Raw genomic sequence first — 15,165 nt, 5'->3', positions numbered from 1 at the left:
GCATTATTGTGATAGCTAACGTTATTTCAATCAGGAGAGACTTGACTGAGAATGAACAATAGTTTATTTAACAATTTAGGAAATAAATGTGTAAAGGCTTTGGGGATTAGACTCCATCATGGCGACTTCATGTACTCAGAGGGGTCATGAGGCCGACAGGATAGGAGACCCACCTCTGGAGTCTATACTGGTGGTGGTGGCGATAGAATAATTTAGGATGTGATGAAGAGTGAGTTTCTGAGGCTGTATCTGAACTCTGCTGAGCTGGAATGGAGATGACCGGGACGGAGGAGGGTCGCAGCAATCTCACTGAAATGACAAACTGACTGTGGAAGAGAGAGAACAGGTTTTAAAATTTGACCACGGCAGGGTGATTGGTTGAGAGAGGTTGTGGCAATGTGGTTTAGATTATTACCTAAAGAGTAAACCCCCAAATCAACCGATCACCAGAGGAGGGAGAGGCTAAGTTGAATGAAGAAACTGAATAAATGTGTGAGAGAATATAACCAGTCTTCCTGCTTGAACTTACGCTGAGCTACATGATCGCTCATAAATATATTTTGATGAGTAGTAATTGTATGTCATACAACATACAACAAAAAAGAAAGAATAACTAACAAATATAGACATAAGTACAACATATGAAATATCTAGCTGACAGATATGTGAGTCCAATAAATGCTGAGTGAAGGGTTGTTTTGTGATTCAAATATAAATGCTATAATTGCTTAAATAAGAGTTAAATAGGAACATTGTTTAAATTAGCAGTACATTGTACTTAAAACAGAAAGTAATGAACAGGTAAATAATTGCTCAAATATTGCAGTTTGATCAATTAAAAAATAATGTGTCCAGTAAAGTTTCTGCATTGCAGAGTCGAGTTATTTGATTACTGTAAGTTAGAAAATAAAAGAGTGGCATAAGACAATAAGAACACACAATTAATTGAGGCCTAAATAAAAATTCATAACTTCAGAACACTATAAATGTAGAAGTAGCCTTTGTTTATATGAAAGACAGAAAATGTGTTACATCGTATATCTTATTTGTGCATGTAATGATTAGATTATCAGGTGAATAAGAAGTCTTAAAACTGTGTGTAAGTTCCACAGACTGTAAATAATAAGTTAATATATTCATGTCAGAGTTGTGTTTGTTGCTTAATGAGACACTTCCTGTTTCTCACTGTACAGCACAGTGACAGATGCGCGTTGCATTGTGGGGATACAAACAGAGCGCAGACAGGACAGCGGGAAGCACAAAGGCATGAAAACAGACCCCAAAAAACTTTAAACTTCAGCCTGTTGTGATGTCAATTCATGACAACGTTAATTAAACTGTGAGTTTGTGCGGCTGGCAGGCTGACAGCTGCCAGAGAGAGAGGAATGTGAGTGTTGGGAGTGAAGCGGCAGGGCGCTCCGCTGTCTCCGACTATCGCTCCTCAGCTGAGGTTCATCCAGAGGCCCAGCCGGTATCACGGGCCTCATCCAAAAAGGTAAATTCCCTCTGCACAGTGTTTTTAGAATAACTCTAACCCCGTTGAACACACTTAAAAGCCGCTATATAGCATTCTTCATGAGAAGAAAACCAACTAACAGTACTGTGCTGGCGTGGCTAGCGCTAGCTTTGTGGCTAACGACAGTTAGCTTGCGTGCGGCTGCAGCGTAAAGATTGCCATGGTTACCTGAAGTGAAACCGGATATGTGGCTTCAAAATAGCAAATGTAAATTACTTTTTGTATGTTTTTGCCGATTTATGTTTTGGGTATTACAATTTTAGATTACATTTATCATTCAATAAGAACAAAGATGTACATTTTGTAAAAAAAACAAACAAACACGTGTGTCACTGTTAGGGAGAATCTGTTGCTGGTGACATTTTAAGATACATCAGACCTTTACAGATACAACTGTATATTGTAAGCAACATAACAGATAATCTGGTCAATGTTTTACGTTACTTTAATCCCGACTCACTGTTTTTCAAAATTGATAAACCAACGTTAACGACTATTACTACGATCACTTGTATTTTACTCTGAAAACAAACCGGATGTACTTTTCACTTCCTGGTTTTGCTTGACGTATGAGCGTGACGCTGTTAGCTACAGTAAGCTAAACTGTAATATTTGTTCCAAACATTTTTGTTCAGCATCTCACTCCCTAAATATAAGCACACACGCTTTAAATACACAGTTACACACACATATACAGTCTTTATCGAGGTGTGCGCACACTAACTGTTGAGCTTGCACTTACATTAAGTTGGTAGTGAGTGATGTAAACAGAGTGAAAGCACCAGGCTGGAGGCTACGCCTCCTCTCATTATTGTTTTGGTTGGGAATTGGACTGTTTGTTTGTTTTAATCCGTTTTAGTCACATAATAATTGATTAGCTATTTGTAAGTCTCAGCATATAGGCTATACAAATGTTTATAATCGATAACAAAAGGGCCACTGTTGTCTTCAAATCTGTTAAATCTGAAACCAAACAAGAACAAAGAGTTTAGAGTTTAGATGACCTTCACAAATCGAGAAATCCTAAAGTTATTACTTATCTTCTTTAGTTTGTACTCAATATAGCAGGTAGTAGTGTTTATATGATTATCTGGCTATCAAATCTTTGTTGTAACTTTTCATGGAGAATGATTTAATCAGTTATCACTCTCTTAGATTTATGATTCACTTAAAGTTAAGCATATGAACTAAGGATTCATAAAAATAATACAACACAACAATCAAGCCTTATTGTTATTGTACTGATGTGCAACACAACAATTCAACAACATTAAAATGGCACTGCCTGAGGTAAACTATGGATACCATTAGTTGAAGGTATAAATCAATATTAACAATTTAAACAGTAAAACGATCAGGTTCATCAATACGTTACACTCATTTCAGATAAAAATTAAAGAAATAGGTTTCTTCTTATTTTTAAGTATGTTAGTTTTGTCTTAGAAATAGGAGTTATTTCATTGCTAGTTTGCAACTGTACTCTCTAACCTTTATGTTTTGTCAAAAATAAATCAAAAATAATCAAATTGATCTCAATTTGATTATTTTTGTTTAAAGAGATCATGTAGCTAAATTTATATTCTGAAGGAGTCATTTTTGCCTTTAGAGAACCCCATTGGTGGAATTAAACTCTGTTTGCTAGTGCAGAATAGGCACTCTCCTGTTGCACCGCCACAGCCTACGTCTATAATTCACTTAGCCTTTACTGGGCCAACATAGCCCAAGAGTATTTTCCTTTGGTCTTTGTGTGTGTGTGTGTGTGTGTGTGTGTGTGTGTAAAGGGGAGCATACTCTCCCTGCGAGAGCCCCTTCACTCGAGCTTTTGTTTGATGGAAAATCTCATGCCTCAGAAAATCCACATGTCTCACAGACAGCTGCCGAGCATCCTGTAGTGCATTGGCCTCCACATGGGTCTGGCTCGCATCGCTGCGCATCTGCTTTGATTGTCGTTACATAACTTGGCATTTTGTCCCAGCTCCCACCCCCCCTCACCTTGTCTTTCCCTCAGAGAGCACCTTAGTATTTCCCCCTGCCTACACCCACTGTTTCCACAATGTACTTGAATTTTTTCATCTAGTATTTCTAGAGGGATATTTGACATCTCATTTAAGTTTTGCACTCATTTGTTCCTAATGGAGTGACTCAGCAAGAGTACACTGACATGTTATTTCACCCTTAATTTTTGCTTCTTGGGCTGTATTTTGTTTAGTTGGATAATTATTTGACACTTTAAGATGCTTTACCAAAGAAACAACAACGGCTAGTAAAATATTTTCGTTTTAATTGATCAAATTATTTTTCTGTCCTTGCTTAAATTGAATTTTTAACTCTTATAAAACAGTTTATATGGTTTAACTTTTGCAAACCAAAGTGTTTTGTTTTTTCCTTATCTCTCTGCAGGACTCATTTCCTGAACACAGTCAGAAACTGACTCAGCATGGGGGTGAAAACCTTCACCCACAGCTCGACTTCACACAGCCAGGAGATGCTGGAGAAGCTCAACGCTCTACGCAATGAAGGCCACTTATGTGATGTCACCATCCGAGTCCAGGACAAGCTATTTCTGGCCCACAAAGTGGTCCTAGCATGCTGCAGTGAATTCTTCCGCTCCAAGCTGGTGGGCCGGCCGGAGGAGGAGGACAAATTTGTGTTGGACCTTCATCATGTGACCGTTAGTGGCTTCGCTCCACTGTTGGAATATGCCTACACATCCACTCTCTCCATCAGTACGGAGAACATCATCGACGTTCTGGCAGCTGCAAGTTACATGCAGATGTTTGCTGTGGCGAGCACATGTTCAGAGTTCATGAAGTCCAGCATTCTGTGGAGCCCGGGTAACAACAACAATAACAACAACTTGACGGCAGATAAACCACATGAATCAGCACCAGAGAGTGCCTCCTCAAACTGTGCTTTGACGCCTTTGGACGGCAGTGTGTCGCCAGTTTCTTCTGACTGCAGCATCATGGAGAGAAACGTCCCTATATGCCGCGAATCACGGCGGAAACGCAAAACCTTTGTTACAATGGCATCGCCTGAGAGTCCGCTCAAATGCACTACACAAATGGTCACCACCTCTCCTCAGATCCCCAACCCCTCCCCCTCATTCTCAGACAGCACAGCCCAGCCGGTGGAGTCCTCTCTGGCCTTCCCGTGGACTTTTCCTTTTGGTATTGATCGAAGGTTCCACTCAGACAAATCAAAACTCCCAGAGAGTCCTCGATGTTTGGAGCAGGGCCCCCCAGGGACCTCAGAGGTTGTAGTTGGCCGGAGGCTTAGTGACTTTCTAACCTGTGAGAGCTCCAAGGCGGTGTCGTCGCCAGTGCCGGCAGAGGAGGAAGACGTGAGGGTGAAGGTTGAGCGTCTCAGTGATGAGGAAGTCCAGGAGGCTTCCTCACAGCCAATCAGTGCCTCCCAGAGCTCGCTGAGTGACCAGCAGACAGTGCCAGGAAGTGAACAGGTCCAGGAGGAGCTTCTCATCAGTCCTCAGTCCTCCTCTATAGGTGGTGCTATTCTCCTTAATTAACTGAGTCTCAGTTGCCATTTCAGAATAAAATGTAGTTGTGGGCTAAATCTATCTATCTTTTTTCCAAAATAAAGGACTTGTTGTTTTTCACTTGCTAAGAATATAAGTGGTATTTGCACTTCTGTTATTTGAAACTGCATATGTGTTGCAGGAGACTGTACAGTAGTGGTCACAGTAATATATAGTTACAGGAAAAAATGGCCTATAGATCCATTTCAAAAGCATGCAAGAGTTACTGAATCTATCAACGATATAAAGAGGCTGCATCCTGACCCAGTTAAGAGTGTTGCTTAAATAGCATGCAACTAGAGCTGCATTCCACCTACAAGCTTTTTATTTGTATTTGTCTCAGTGGAAAGTTTTATTGTCTGGTGTCCCGAATGCTGTTTCAAAGGCTTTTCTGCTGTAAATAAAAAGAAAATGGAAAAACTCATCATTTTTTCCTAAACTACTTAGTAGCACAGTGAAATGAAATCCAGCAGCTTTACTCCTTAAATTTAGGATTAACCGTCAAAGTCCTTGATTATGTTGGTGTAACCAATTCAAGTTGATATGCTGTTAACTTTATGTTTATTTTTTCAGAAATTCAGCAGAATGCGAGCATAAAATAGTTATTTTCTTCCCATCTCCAGGGTCAATGGATGAGGGAGTGTCTGAGGGCTTGCCGTCAATGCAGAGCTCCTCTACCACTGGAGGACATGCAGAAGATGATGAAAGGTATCACAATTTGTTACAACTTGCAGCGAGGCGAGTCACAGGCAGTAAAGAATATATAGACATAACCCACAAAACATGCTGTCTAACCCACACCTGTTTAGGTTGTTAATTAAGACGTCATATTGAAATGGCAAAGACATGATGCACTGTCATATAAAGAATTGTAAATGCCTCAGGCCACATTATACATTTTATGAGCAAGCAAACGTGGCATTTTGGTGGAAGTCTATGAACGTCAAATACAAAACAATCTTGACACATCCAAGAAGTGGAGCAGAAAACTTGAAAGAGTTCCTTTATTGACATGTAAAGAAATATGTTTCTAAAAAAAGGTTCAACCAAAATGCTTTTTTATTTCTTGTTTTGCATATGCTAATGATTATGTGCCAATTTCTGAAGAGAAAATCGTTTTTTTTTAAATATATTTTTGATTTTATTTTAATGTTTTTCCTTTGACAGAACTAAAAGTAGATAGCAATCCAAGGTTGCCAACTTTCCGTACTTTTTTGTTTGCAATTCCTACATATTGTTGCCTTAACTGACATTAAAATTCAGTTCCATCCGGTAGATACGATAGGCTAGACAAAGCTAGTTTTCATTGGCAACATTATCCATGACAAATCTCTGCCTTGTTTCCTGTTTTCAGAATTAGTCACATAACACTATAAGTGCAGAAAAAGCACAAAATAGAATGCTTGAATATCTCTCTGACCTTTGCTGTGTGTTTCTCAGGTTAGAAGGTATTCAGTATCCATACCATCTCTACATCAGCCCTTCAGCCAGGCCCGGCACCAACGGCCCCGACAGACCGTTCCAATGTCCCACCTGCGGAGTCAGATTCACGCGTATTCAAAACCTGAAACAACATATGCTCATACACTCCGGTATGTGAAATTAGGAATATGAAAACCTTGAAATGAAAAAGTTTGATTTAAATGGCACTTAAAATTGTTAACATTCAGACATTCTGAAAATTCTCCTTTGCTTTTTTTCCTTTCTCTTGCAGGCATTAAGCCTTTCCAGTGTGACCGCTGTGGGAAAAAATTCACACGGGCCTACTCCCTAAAGATGCATCGGCTGAAGCACGAAGGTAAACGCTGTTTCCGGTGCCAGATTTGTAGCGCCACATTCACGTCCTTCGGTGAATATAAGCACCACATGAGGGTCTCCCGACACATAATCCGCAAGCCGCGGATTTACGAGTGCAAAACGTGCGGCGCCATGTTCACCAACTCTGGCAATTTAATTGTACACCTGAGGAGTCTGAACCATGAGGCATCCGAACTAGCAAACTACTTCCAGAGCAGGTGAGGAGTCTGGGGGCGCTGACCCCCATCATTTACTAAGATCCCACCTCGATCAGAAAATAAGTCCAATTAGATTCTAATACCTGAGGTTCATTTGATTGAGTTTCCTTTCATGGCTTGGGTTCTGTAGGACTGTTTTTTGAGAAGTTAGAATCTGATTTGAATGGCCAGATCAAGTGTACCTGAAGTATTTGTCTGCCTTTAGTGGGAATTTTTCATTTCAACTATTTAAAGGAATAGTTTACATTTTGGGAAATATGATACCTGCATATACATACAGTACCTGAAGCTACATTGGTTTGCTTAGCTTGATATTCCAAACCAGAAACAGGTTGACAAGCGGCCATTACTGCGGTGGCGTCTCACTTTAACAGCAGTGGGTTGAAATGTTGGCTGTGATCCTTTTCCTACTTTTACCTTTACTTTCTATGTACATTTACATTTTACAACAATGTAAAGGACTTCAGGTAGAACCTGTGGAGTTCTCAGCTACTCTATCAATTGTGACAAAGTTTAACCATGTGAAAAAACGGGGAGTGCACAACACACACTGTATGAGAGCGGACACTTTACATACATTCACTGACCGTGTAGACGACGGATGGGTTTTTCTTTTTTTACCCAAAAAGGCTAAAACATCTTCTAGGTCAGTTTGAAACGGTTCAGTTTTGCAGCATCTCAACAGACAAACACTGATAGCTGTCAATTTTGCCTTATGTCTCTGGCAACAAAATCAGCTGGATAATCCTTTATTTCAGCATCTCAAACAAAGACGTAGCCAGGTATGATAATACCTAAAAGTAGCAAAAGACAATGGCACACTGAAAACCATGCTAAAAAGTATCAGCCAGTATCAACATCAAAATTTGATAAAATTGTAAATCTGATGTGCTGTTTAAAACCAAAAGTCCAAGATGTAATTTGTTGTCCTTATGGCCATGCCTTACCTAGCTAAGAGATGTTACAGCACATAACTCTAAAATCACAAATCCTCTCTCTTATTCTTCAGTTTCATTTTTTTCCCCATCAATTTCCAGGATTAATATTGAGCTAAACTCACTGACTAAACATTTTAAATTAAATACCTTTATGTTTTTAGTGAATAAGCATATTTCCCAAAGCTGTGAACTACTCCTTTAAAGTTCCTTATTAGGATGAGGAGGACAGCTCGCCGCTGGTTGAGGAAATAGGAGGATAAAGTTTGGAGTCTTCTCAAACAACTGAGATCATTTCAAAGATTGAAATCCCTCATTTTATTCTCTCACTGACTCTTTGAAGACGTTGCTCTTTAAAAGTGTTTGGTCATGCACAATAGCTGCAGAACAAAACTTTAATCATTTTGTCATCACTATTTGTATCGACCTGAATGAATTGTCCTTAACCAAATAGAGTGGGTTGGTTGTTTTCTATCAGCAGCTCAGCCCACAAAGCCTCATGAAAAACAGAACACAGTGTCTTTATAAAGTAGAAGAGTGTTTTTATTTCCCAGACTTTTCCACTTCTTAATCAACTCAAGCCCTCACAGGTCGGCAGGGCTCAAACGGGCCATTGACTCCTCAAGAGTTTTATAGTAGAAGGTCTACGCCTGAGATCATAACAGTGTGGAAAATTCTCTGGCAACCCAGTCAGACTCTTAACTCCCGTCCTCAGTCTTCACATAAAAAGAGATGTTAACTACACTGTATGTTTTTTTTTCTTTTAAGTTGCTGATTTGCATTCCAGTTTGTCAGATTCAGCTGTCGTCTGTCCCACAGAGGACGGATACCCTGAATCTTAGCTATTTGTTCTGGATACTGAGTTCTAATTCCAACTGTTTGAAAGTCTGTACATGTTAAGATGCTGGACCGGGCTCCATTTAGTTTACAACCGTGGTCACACTGTGCACTCACTCAAGTTATAGGGCCTCTGTCATAGGAATGTAAATGCTCGGCTAGATTGGGAATAAGTTTGAGTATCGATTAAATATAAGAAGTGAGATAACACCTAACATGGTGTAACTTGTAGATATGTTTGTACGGTCTTGTTCAATTTGCCTAACAAGATACTTTAAGCATTTGTACTTTAAATATACATTTGATCTATAATCCGGGCCCTATATTGAAGGGTTTTGGTGTGCAAGGGACAAGGCAGTGAAAACTGTTTTAGAATGACTCTAGGAGAATACCTCAGCTGACAGCATACCAGAAGTACAGTAGTTGCAGATGGGGCCATTTTTCAGAGACTTGAATAAAATTTGCATTTAAAATACAAAGATTTGGATAAGCAAAATGTTGAATTCAAGGGTTTAAAGGGGCGTTCACAAAACAAATGGCTGATGTCTTTGTCGTCACATCCACTTCTTTTAAGTGTTTGTGCTGGATAAAGATACAAATATATCGAAGGAGGGAGTTTTTTTTCCATTTCAGTTTTAATAATCCAATTCCAAAACTTGCATAGATTCCACACAGAAATGCTCCATATGTATGAATGCAAAATTCACCTTTAATGTGTGTTAATATTTAATCACTACACTCGAGGGATGCCAAATTATCTGAATTTTAGACTTTGATACGATACTGGTAGAAACCAAACAATATCGATGTCTGTTTTGATACCAAAGCAATAAAAATAGATGCCTAAGGCACCCAATAAATGCAAACAAACTCCTGCATGCTGTCTGAACGGCACAAAATTATTTGAAATGTTTCTGGACCAAAACTTTGTCAGTGTATTTGTGCAATTTAGACTGTGCCCTCTCTCTTTGAGTTAAAACATGACTGAAGATCTGTCTTTCTTTTAAGCCTTCGGCCATTTTCAGTACTATTGATAATTAAAAACAAGAGATTGACTCTTTTGATACATAATAACACTAACCCTGTCCTGCTCTGTCCGTCTTTGCAGTGATTTCCTCGTGCCCGACTACCTGAGCCAGGTTCAGGAGGAGGAGGAGGCGCTGGGAGTCCAGTATGAGCTAGAGGAATCCCAACATCACCCTGTCTACCCAGGCAGCACCTCCACCTCTACCACCGCTGCAGCCACATCTTCCTCCTCAGTCCAGATGCCTGTCATCTCCCAGGTCTCCTCCTCTACCCAGAATTGTGAGAATTCTTCTGGTTTCCTCTCACCTGAGCCCCTGGATCCCCTGGAAGCCCCGTCCTCCCTCAAGATGGACACCGATGAGGCGGCAGCCATGACAGAGGAGACCAAGATGGACAACAGTGAAGGAGGAAGTTCCCCAGAGGTGTTTGATGAAGAGCAGCAGCAGCAGCAGCATGCACAGGCTAAGGAGCTGGCTAGCATTACCATAGAGTGATTCAAGCCTTCTACTTCGCCCGTCATGTCTTATTTTGCAGTCTTGTCATATGGGAATATGTGTTGAACGGTGGATAAAAACAGACAGCTGAGACATGTGAGGAAAGTACCTCCCCATGTGAAGCCTCAATTGAAGTTTTCTGAAGACTTCAGTTGCCTTGATGATTTTTTTCCACAAGGAAATCAGATGCAATTTTTTGTTTCAACTAAACCAAATCCAGCAACAAAGGTAGTATTCCACCTCAATTCTGGTAACAGTTTTTCCAGCTTTGAGGAACATCATATTTAAATATGTCAAACATATCTGGGTCCAGTATTTCTCAAGAGTATTTTGAAGGGTACAGTTTAGGAAGGTTGTTTTTTTTCCCATATGACGTGAATGCAGCACTAGCTGAAGTCTCTTCTGTCTTAGCTAATTCGAGGTCTGTTAAGAACAAACCTCGCCCTACTTTTGGAAAGTGCCTGAGAGTTCCCTTTTTAACAAAGCAGTGCGGAGAAGAAGAAGAGGTCGTGACTTTGCCAACGGTGACAAATCGAGTCTTTGCAAACTGAGTCAAAGAAAAAAAAAACTTTATTTCATTTGTAGTGATCATGCTAGTTTGTATGGGCAGAGACTGTGTTATTCCTTCAGTGCCGTCGCTATAGGCAAACTGTTAAATGTCAATATTATCTATATTGCAATAGCTTTTACTGTTTTACTATTTGAATGCTGTGTATGTTGAGTGTTGTGAAATATGATATGTCAGGTGTGTGTGTGTGTGTGTGTGTGTGCGTGCGCGCATTTATTTTTGAATCTATATGAACAGATTACATTTCATTTTATAACTGTTTAAAACTTGAAATTATATTGACAGAGTATTCCCTCAAGACATTTGTGCAGTATATCATTTTTGGGGACATATTTCAAGTTATTTTTCAACTTTTTAATGAAACACTGTCGTTAAATCAAACCTTGGATCTCAAAAAATTGAACTCTAGGAGTTTAGAAAAACTTAAGTTAACACTGATGCAGCTTTTTGTTGCTCAATGCTTTCAAATGAACGACAACATGGGACTGAAATTCATGTCAAACATGACGTTTAAAATTTTGAGTTGCAAGGTTTTCTTCCAGCTGCAGTGCTATATTTCCAAAGGTATAATAATGTAGCATTTCATCCCCGTTTAATTCAGTCAAAGGTTTGTTTCCGTTTAAAATGGCTTCAAATATCGATCATCTTGATTAACCAACCGTTACACATGCTCTATGATATTGCATGACTGTTGGAGTGATGTCTCACCTGTTTGTCTTTTTACAGTTTAGTCCTGGTGTGACTTCTTGGCCAATGAGATCATGAACCTGTTAGGAATAGGTTTACTGGAGGGAGTCATACATCTGCGGACGAATAGGTCGACTTGCATACAATCAGACTTTATTTGACATCGAAGACAAGGAGCTTCACACATTCTGATATAAAGCCAGTGGTTATAATCCAAGAGTGTCAAGTTATCTGCAAAGTGTGAATTAACAAATAGTGTTTATTATTCTTTAACCTTAGTTTTCACAAAGGGGAGACCTTTATTGTGAAAAAAAAAAGTCCCAGACTAGAATAGAAGAAATGCCTGTATGTCTGAAAAACAGGAAGTGATGCAAACAGATGATGATGGTAGTCAGAACAGATTACGAGACCGTCAGGTGTTTGGTGATAACATTGCTTTAGAAGCAATAGGTGACTGCTAATGTGTGAATGCAAATACTGTGAGCTGAATCATTCTAAATGATAGATATATTGTGATCTGCTAAGAGCTTATACTTCACCTTAAACTGCAGTTAAACAGTTGACTTTATTCATTAGATTTTCTTTATGTTGCTTTTGGGTCAAATCCCCCAGCGCCTGTTACCTGTGTTGTGCCAACATGTTTGTATTTTTGTACTTGGACATTGTTGTGCCTGTATTTCTGAGAAGATAATGACACCCATGGTGATAATCCATGGGTTGAATGCTACTGACTGTGACTGGGTATCTTGTGCAGTGAAATCTTTTACTTTCTCTCGTCCCCCTGAAAGTAGTACAAACAGACATAGTTAAAGATAATCACAGCAGGATGTTTCACCTCATATACAGGGTTGATTGTAAATGTAAAGATGAATAATTGCTGTGATGAGGGCGTCGGTGTGACCATGTTCCTCATCATTGAATTCACTGAGAGCTGTCTTAATTAGAGCCTGACCGATATGTATGTCAACTGATGTTCTCGGCATCTACGTTACTGATTTGTGCAATTTGGCAACTTTTTTTCTTGCAGAACATAACATGCAGGAACTAAAGCGTGAGGTGGTACAACAATTCTCATGGCACTGTCTGTAGCACATGTAGCACAGAATCACAGCACAGCAGACAGAGGTGCATGCTGTTATTGGTTAAATCATATTTTTAAGAAGAACAGTCTTCTGAGAATCTTTCTGCAAAGTTGAAAAATTGGCCACAGATGCGCCATCGACGCAGGACGGGTCTTCTTTCATTCTAGCTCCAAAATTAACTAATCATATTTGTTATATGGTCATTTCTTCATCCTCTAAAATCGATATAAAAGAAACATATCGGTTGGGCTCTGGTCTTAATAGGAGTTTGAATCAGCCTGCAGCGTCCTGTCAGTCACTTTTCCAAAATTGTGCCATCTTGCCCTTTTTATCTGGGGTACTAATCATGTTTTTTTCCGAAAGGACCAAATGTTCTCGATCTGATTGGGGATTTGCCATGGCAATCAGCAATTGCACATAATAAAAGAAAGAGATAATCATTGTAAGTGGTCCATGCTATTAAGCAAAGGGGTCCTGCTGTTATTCGCCCCTTAAAACACTGTATGACGTTGTGCATTTAAGAGGCTAGCCTTAGTATGTGGACCTATTAACTCTAGTTGCACATTTTCAGAAAGTTTCAAAAACATTTTTTTCTATTCTCCATTTGTATTTCATGCTTTTCATCTGTTGTGTTCAGAGTCTGTATAAAAAAAAAGTTTTTATAATGAAATGCTGCTGTTTGTTGAAACGCAAAAGTGCCCAAAATATTTTTGTGAAGTGATGGTGTGCAATAAATGGACAGGTTGTTGTTTTCAAAGGTTTTATTTTTGTCTTTTGGAACAGTGAACTATACTAAAAAAGAATGTAGAGCGTTTGTTTTCTTCAAATGTGACTGAAGGTGAATCAAATAGGCAAGGACCCCATTTGATCTGTGAATCAAGGAACAAAAAAAAAAGCTTTGTTATGACGGTTCTATTCAGCTCTTTTCTGTTTGTTTGGAGAGTTGCATGTTCATATCGTTCTGTGAAGTGAAGTGGAGAGCATGTCTTCAGTTGGCGATGCGTTCTGTCACGGCCTTATTTGTCGAGGACTCTTCATCCAGCGTAGCTTTGATCTGTTGTTTAGCATGCCTTCTTTTCTGTACGTTATCCCTTTTTATGTGCAATGTTTTCAGATATTTTGATTATATACAGGACATGCCTTTTCAATGTACACTCGATGTTGTATATGTTTTCCAGTCCTTATTTAATATTAGGAAAATATAAGGAAAAAAAACATGGTAGCTCTTCATAATTGCATATATATATTTTTGGTGACTTTTGTATTATGGTTGCTGTTTCATGGCATCTTTGGATATTCTTGTTAAATGTGAATAGAACAGCTTAGTTTGGGAGTATGGGAGGCCTTGGTAGTCTTCACTTTGTGACTGTCTGCAGTACGTGTATATATATAAATATACAGTATATACACTCATACTATGTTGCATATTCTTTATACTGTAGACTACTTGATGACAACCTGCTTTGAGACAGATGTTGTATTTTGTGTCTTTGATACTGTATTTGAACTGTCGTTTGGAGAACCTGTACAAAAACATCCCAGATAATAGTCATGCAACCTGCACATTAAATAGGGAGAACAGAAGTTTGTGGTGTTGAGTGTTTTAACTGGATCATGTTCCACAGTTGGCTGTTAAAAACTGACAAAGACCACTCTGTATTTTAGAGTTTATGGTTGTTCCCAATCTTTGCTAGTGTTCTGGCTTTGCAGTCCGGTTGTTGTTAAAGAGTTGTTTTTGTAAAAGTATAAAGTGTAAATAAAAAACCTAAGTCGAAATAAGTCTGAAGCGTGTCTGAAGTTGTTTTATTTGTACTGGTATACCAGTACATTATAATTTTGTGATGTCTGAGTACCTATTTTTGGTTTTTGATTTGCTAATCAACAAAGTTTGACTGTGAAAAATACATATGTAGCCTCTACTTTGGTAAGACTTTAAGGTCACAATATTCAGTATTAACTACTTGCTTAGCATGCTAATTAGAACGTGTACGCTACGCTACTGAGTCTGAGAAATAAGCAGTACATCAGTGTACTGCTCAAAACACTCAAAACACTCCTTATCACTGCTTATTGATAATAAATTAGGAAGTGGTTGTACATGCATTTTCAGCTTAGTATTCCTTTGCTGACTTCTACTGTATGAGGGCCATACTAAGTAAAGCATAGTAATAATACAGTAATAATGACTAATAATCAGCCAGTATGATATAATTAGCATGCTAATAAGCAACTAGTTAATGGTGAATATTGTGACCTTAATATAAAGTGTAACCAATTTTTTTTTTACTAATAACTAAATATCAAGGAAGGTGTTAGGAAGTTAACTCAGTAGACCTCTTCCCCAGAGGTGAGTGTTTATTTACAGTGATTTCTACTCAAACATGTTATCCTAAAAACCACCAAAGTTCACAGAAAATAAAGCACATTAAGTCATAATTAAATCAAGCTAAGGTACTTGTTCAAGGCAGAA

The 15,165-nt window shown here is 38.9% G+C and overlaps 1 protein-coding gene across 1 annotated transcript; it reads left to right on the top strand.

Annotated features, from left to right (window-relative positions):
* The first annotated feature begins 1,212 nt into the window (after positions 1–1,212).
* Positions 1,213–14,474, top strand: zbtb44 (zinc finger and BTB domain containing 44). The gene is made up of 6 exons (XM_020644868.3): positions 1,213–1,495; positions 3,917–5,019; positions 5,675–5,759; positions 6,492–6,643; positions 6,766–7,066; positions 9,947–14,474. The coding sequence occupies exons 2-6, from the start codon at positions 3,954–3,956 to the stop codon at positions 10,356–10,358; spliced, it is 2,016 nt and encodes a 671-aa protein (XP_020500524.1). The 5' UTR covers positions 1,213–1,495; positions 3,917–3,953; the 3' UTR covers positions 10,359–14,474.
* Positions 14,475–15,165: the final 691 nt, after the last annotated feature.

The sequence above is a fragment of the Labrus bergylta genome, chromosome 11, assembly GCF_963930695.1.
Source record: "Labrus bergylta chromosome 11, fLabBer1.1, whole genome shotgun sequence".
Classification (NCBI taxonomy): Eukaryota; Metazoa; Chordata; class Actinopteri; order Labriformes; family Labridae; genus Labrus; species Labrus bergylta.
This window is presented reverse-complemented; position numbering and strand designations above follow the sequence as displayed.

Bases quoted from the DNA above. Each gene is read 5' to 3' on its own strand.
- zbtb44 (XM_020644868.3), top strand. From the start codon at position 3,954: ATGGGGGTGAAAACCTTCACCCACAGCTCGACTTCACACAGCCAGGAG. The intron at 6,644-6,765 runs GTATGTGAAATT...TTTCTCTTGCAG, and splicing joins ACATATGCTCATACACTCCG to GCATTAAGCCTTTCCAGTGT. The intron at 7,067-9,946 runs GTGAGGAGTCTG...CCGTCTTTGCAG, and splicing joins GCAAACTACTTCCAGAGCAG to TGATTTCCTCGTGCCCGACT.